Raw genomic sequence first — 5,643 nt, 5'->3', positions numbered from 1 at the left:
CGGCTGGAAACCAGCAGAGAAGCCCTGGCGAAGTTGACAAGAGAGGCGGGTCTCTGACTACTTGTCATGGTCAACTTGCTATGGCCAATTCACCAGTCAACTTGCCATGGCCAACTCACTATAGTCAGTCAACTCATCATGCTCAACTCACCATGGCCAACTCACCATGGACAGTCAATTCACTATAGTCAGTCAACTCATCATGGTCAACTTGTTATGGCCAACTCACCATAGTCAACTTGCCATGGCCAAGTCACCATAGTCAGTCAACTCACTATAATCAGTCAACTCACCATGGTCAACTTGCTGTGGCCAACTCACCATAGTCAACTTGCTATGGCCAAGTCACTATAGTCAGTCAACTCACTATAGTCAGTCAACTCACCATGGTCAACTTGTTATGGCCAACTCACCATAGTCAACTTGCCATGGCCAAGTCACCATAGTCAGTCAACTCACTATAATCAGTCAACTCACCATGGTCAACTTGCTGTGGCCAACTCACCATAGTCAACTTGCTATGGCCAAGTCACTATAGTCAGTCAACTCACTATAGTCAGTCAACTCACCATGGTCAACTTGTTGTGGCCAACTCACTATAGTCAGTCAACTCACCATGGTCAACTTGTTGTGGCCAACTCACCCTAGTCAACTTGCCATGGCCAAGTCACTATAGTCAGTCAACTCACTATAGTCAGTCAACTCACCATGGTCAACTTGTTATGGCCAACTCACCATAGTCAACTTGCCATGGCCAAGTCACCATAGTCAGTCAACTCACCATGGTCAATTAGCCACAGTCAAGTCACTGTGAGACAACTCGCTATGGCCAACCCGTGGCAGAACAACTCGCTGCGAGAGAAGAATTACACTAATATTGAAGAAATGGTGGAACAGAATCATTAGAGAAAGGAGGCAGAAAGAGGGACAGAACAAAATGTCAATGTCAAAAACTATTATTTTTTTAAAAAAAACAATTAAATAGAATTGTTACGTTGTCCTGTAGCGAGTTGGCCATGGCAATTTGTCCCATTCCGCCACAGCAGGTGGGTTGGGGGTCTCTGGGTGTTTCCCACAATCCTTCTCAACCTCAGCCAGAAGACGGGTGGGACTTCAATTCCCAGAATTCACCAGTTGAAGCCAAGGTGGAGAAGCACCACCAAGCCTTTCCTTGGTTTTGCCAGAGAGGCGACCGGCAGGTTTGTATCCTCAACCAGGGTTGATGCCAGTTGGGGGAAAGAGCCAAGAGAGGCCGAGAGAGTTACCTGCACCACCAGGTGGTTTTGGAGGAGCTTGGCAGCCGTCCGTTTCTGCCGTGTGGGAGACTCCAGTTGCTAAAGAGGAAAACCAGAAGCTGCGTTAAGAGAGGGAAGGATTCAGCCTTCCATGGGGTGGACAGCGCTGTGGCTAAATGGCTGTGACCAGATCCCTGGGTCTGGGTCCCAGAGGCCAAACCTCTCCTCCCCCTCGATCCTGTCACCATCCAGAGATCCCGGAACACTTCATAACTTTATCATCACAGACAATTTGGCACAACCATTTCATCATAGACAGCTCATCACAGCTAACTGGACAAAGCCAACTCATCACAGCCAACTTGCCATGGCCAACTCATTATAGCCAATTTGCAATGGCCAACTCGTTATAGACAACTTGCCATGGTCAACTCATCATAGACAACTCATCACAGCCAACTTGCCATGGCCAACTCGTCATAGCCAACTTGCCATGGACAACTCATGACAGCCAACTTGCCATGGACAACTCATCATAACCAACTTGCCATGGCCAACTCGTCATAGCCAACTTGCCATGACCAACTCGTCATAACCTACTTGCCATGGCCAACTCATTATAGCCAACTTGCCATGGTCAACTTGTGATAGCCAACTTGCCATGGCCAACTCATCATAACCTACTAGCCATGGCCAACTCATCATAGCCAACTTGCCATGGCCAACTCGTCATAACCTACTTGCCATGGCCAACTTGTCATAGCCAACTTGCCATGGCCAACTCATCATAACCTACTTGCCATGGCCAACTCGTCATAGCCAACTTGCCATGACCAACTCATCATAACCTACTTGCCACGGCCAACTCATCATAACCTACTTGCCATAGCCAACTCATCATAACCTACTTGCCATGGCCAACTCATCATAGCCAACTTGCCATGGCCAACTCATCATAACCCTAATTGCCATGGCCAACTCGTCATAACCTACTTGCCATGGCCAACTCGTCATAGCGAACTTGCCATGACCAACTCGTCATAACCTACTTGCTATGGCCAACTCGTTATAGCCAACTTGCCATGGCCAACTCATCATAACCTACTTGCCATGGCCATCTCGTCATAGCCAACTTGCCATGGCCAACTTGTCATAGCCAACTTGCCATGGCCAACTCATCATAACTAACTTGCCATGGCCAACTCATCATAACCAACTTGCCATGGCCATCTCGTCATAGCCAACTTGCCATGGCCAACTTGTCATAGCCAACTTGCCATGGCCAACTCATCATAACCAACTTGCCATGGCCAACTCGTCATAGCTAACTTGCCATGGCCAACTTGTCATAGCCAACTTGCCATGGCCAACTCATCATAAGTAACTTGACATGGCCAACTCATCACAGCCAACTCACCATAGCCAACTCCACCTGCCCAGCCAAGCCCTCCTTCCTGCCTCCCCCAGACCACCCAGTCCAGGAAACTGGCCTTCAAAGGCCCAGCTGGAGCTCTTCAAATCCATTTCCTGGTGGGCGCAAATCCCCTTCCCCCAGCCCGGGGCCGGCTGTCCATCGAGGTTCACTCCCGCTTGTCCTCAGCTGAGCTCCATAGCCCTGGCTGGCCCCCAGCCTCCCCCCAGCACAGCTCATCCCTCGCTGACTCCCACCCCCCTCCCACCAGCAAGACAGATCATGCGTCAAACTCCTTCCACGACGCCTGCAGAGCTTTGCCCTGATGGATGTCCGCCCGCCGCTTCCAAGAAGGGTCAGCCAAAAGTTTGCCTCCAAGAAGAAGGGAGGGGGAGAGGACACGAGCGGTGCCCCCCACAACTGGCGCCTTCTGGGTGAACACAAAGCAGCGTTGCTCCCCAACCCGCAAAAGAAGCCAAATGTAAGAAAAACTGTAGGGGGGGGGCAGTCAAGGAATAAGAGGATGATTTGTGGCTGTGGCCGGAAGTGGGCGGGGAAGAATTAGACCCCTGTGGGTAGAGGAGACTTTTACACCATGCCATAAAACTCAGCTGACCCGGTCTGAGGATAAAGAGGGGATGGGGGGGCTGTGGCATGATCTCTCCCCCCATGAGGTCACCCAGGAAAGCGCCTGGATTGTACCAAGACCCTCCCCACAAACCCTCCAGACAAAAACCATTTGCAGGCTCCCTGATAAAACATAAAAGCCCCCCAGGGCCAATCAGGGAAAGAGGCGAGCGAGCGAGGAAGATCAATAGGATCCAGTAGGTCCTGCCTCAATCTCCACTTGGGTCCAGCCCTGCTCCTTCTGCCGTCCTCTTGGGGGGCTTCCAGGAAAGCCCCCCCCTCCCAAGTGCCCACCAAAACTTCAAAGGGGGGAAGAGGAAAGGGAAAAGAAGAAAGAGGAAAGGAAATGAAAGGGGGAAAGAAAAGGGGAAAAGGAAGAGAAAAGGGAAGAGAAGGAAAGGGAAAAGAAATAGGAAGGAAGGAAAGAAAGGGGAAAGGGAAGGGGAAAGGGAAGGGAAGAGAAGGAAAGAAGGGAAGGGAAAAGACATAGGAAGGAAAGAAATGGAAAGGAAAAGAAAGGGAAAGAAGGGAAAGGAAGAGAAGGGAAGGGAAAAGAAATAGAAAGGGAGGGAAAGGAAAGGAGGAGGAGATGAAAGAGAAGGAAAGGAAATAAAATAGAAAGGAAGGAAAGAAATGGCAAGGAAAGGGAAAGAAGGGAAGGGAAGAGAAGAGAAGGAAAGAGAAAAGAAATAGAAAGGAAGGGAAAGGAAAGGAAGGGAAAAGAAGGGAAGGGAAAGGAAGGAAAGAGAAGAGAAGAGAAGGAAAGGGAAGAAGAGAAGAGAAAAGAAATGAAGGAAACGGAAGAAGTTGAAAGAAAAGGAAGAAGAGGAAAGGAAAGGAAGAAATAAGGGAGGAAAGGAATGGAAAGCAAAGGAAAAGAAAGAAGAAAGGGAGGAAAAGAAAGGAGAAGAGAAGAAGAGAAGAGAGGAGAAGGAAAAGAAAGAGAAGGGAAGGAAGAAGGAAGGAGAGGAGAGGAAAGGAGTGGGGAAAGGGAGGAGGAGGAAAGGGCCTTCCACAAAAGAAAAGGAGAGGGACCCAACCAAGGGAGGAAAGAGGGGAGAGATGTGCCTGACCTTATTGGGAGAAAGAATGTGAAAGGTTCAACTCTGAAAAGCAAAATTCCCTTTCTGGGCAGAGCGGCCTCCCTCCCTCCCTCCCTCCTGGGGAGACTGGGAGAGCGCGGGGGGGGCAGGGGGGCCAGGAGCCGAGACCTCTAGGCTGGATGGGGGGGGGGGGGCTGGACGCGGGATTCCCTCTTTTCTTTTCCTTTCCCTTCCTTTCCTTCCGTCTCCTTCTTTCCTTTCCTTCTCCTCTTCTTTTCTTTTCTCTTCTCTTCCCTCTTCTTTCCTTTCCCTTCCTTTCCTCTTCTTCCATCTCCTTCTTTCCTTTCCTTCTCTTTTCTTTCCTTTCCTTCCGTCTCCTTCTTTCCTTTCCTTCTCCTCTTCTTTCCTCTTCTCTTCCTTTCCTCTTCTTCCATTTCTTTCTTTCCTTTCCTTCTCTTCCCTCTTCTTTCCTTCTCCTTTCCTTTCCTTTCCTTAGCACTGATGACGTTACCTAGCTGGGTCACGAGACGTCCGCAAGAAAACCACCACGCACAAACATTTCCAGCAGAGCTGCCTTTACCCCCTTACCTGGCTGGTCTTTCTCCTGGCCTGCAGCATCTTCTCCTCCTTCTCTTGGGACCTGAGACAAAATCAGAGGGGTGGGGGACGCAAGAAGAAGAAGCAATTTAGACCAGGATTCTGCGCCCCCCCTCTCCCTGCAAACCCCAGGCCCTCAATATGGACTGCAAGACTGAGAAGCCCAGAAGGGAAGCCAAACAGACCCGTATTTCTATTGGCCCTCCCTCAACCAACTGGCATGGATCTGGGGTCCGTGGCATCTCCCAACACAGTGGTTGTCAACCTGGGGGTCAGGACCCCTTTTATTATTTTTATTTTTATTATTTTTAATTTATTATTATTATTATTATTATTATTATTATTATTATTATTATTTATTAGATTTGTATGCCACCCCTCTCCGTAGACTCAGGCCGGCTTACAGCAATAATAAAAACAATATATAATGACAAATCTAATAGTTAGAATCTAAAATAACAATAATACATTTAAAAAGTCTAAAAAACAAGAAACCCCAATATATATATATATATATATATATTAAAAAAACCAAAACCCATACATACAGTCATATCATACACAAAGAACTACATAGGCAGGGGGAGATGTTTCAGTTCCCCCATGCCTGACGACAGAGGTGGGTTTTAAGGAGTTTACGAAAGGCAAGGAGGGTGGGGGCAGTTCTAATCCCTGGAGGGAGCTGATTCCAGAGGGTCGGAGCCACCACAGAGAAGGCTCTTCCCCTGGG

The 5,643-nt window shown here is 48.8% G+C and overlaps 1 protein-coding gene across 1 annotated transcript in view; it reads right to left on the bottom strand.

Moving 5' to 3' along the window:
- The window catches only part of SMTN (smoothelin), a 49,964-nt gene that overhangs the window by 16,460 nt on the left and 27,861 nt on the right, over window positions 1-5,643 (bottom strand). The window contains exons 9-10 of the mRNA XM_070762010.1: window positions 4,905-4,956; window positions 1,266-1,334 (exon numbers count right to left, since the gene is read on the bottom strand). Coding sequence (XP_070618111.1) covers window positions 1,266-1,334; window positions 4,905-4,956 — 121 coding nt within the window. The remainder of the gene's footprint in view (window positions 1-1,265; window positions 1,335-4,904; window positions 4,957-5,643) is intronic.

The sequence above is a fragment of the Erythrolamprus reginae genome, chromosome 10 (genome assembly GCF_031021105.1).
Source record: "Erythrolamprus reginae isolate rEryReg1 chromosome 10, rEryReg1.hap1, whole genome shotgun sequence".
Classification (NCBI taxonomy): Eukaryota; Metazoa; Chordata; class Lepidosauria; order Squamata; family Dipsadidae; genus Erythrolamprus; species Erythrolamprus reginae.
Note: the sequence above shows the minus strand (reverse complement) of the source record. Positions and strands in the feature narration are given on the sequence as shown.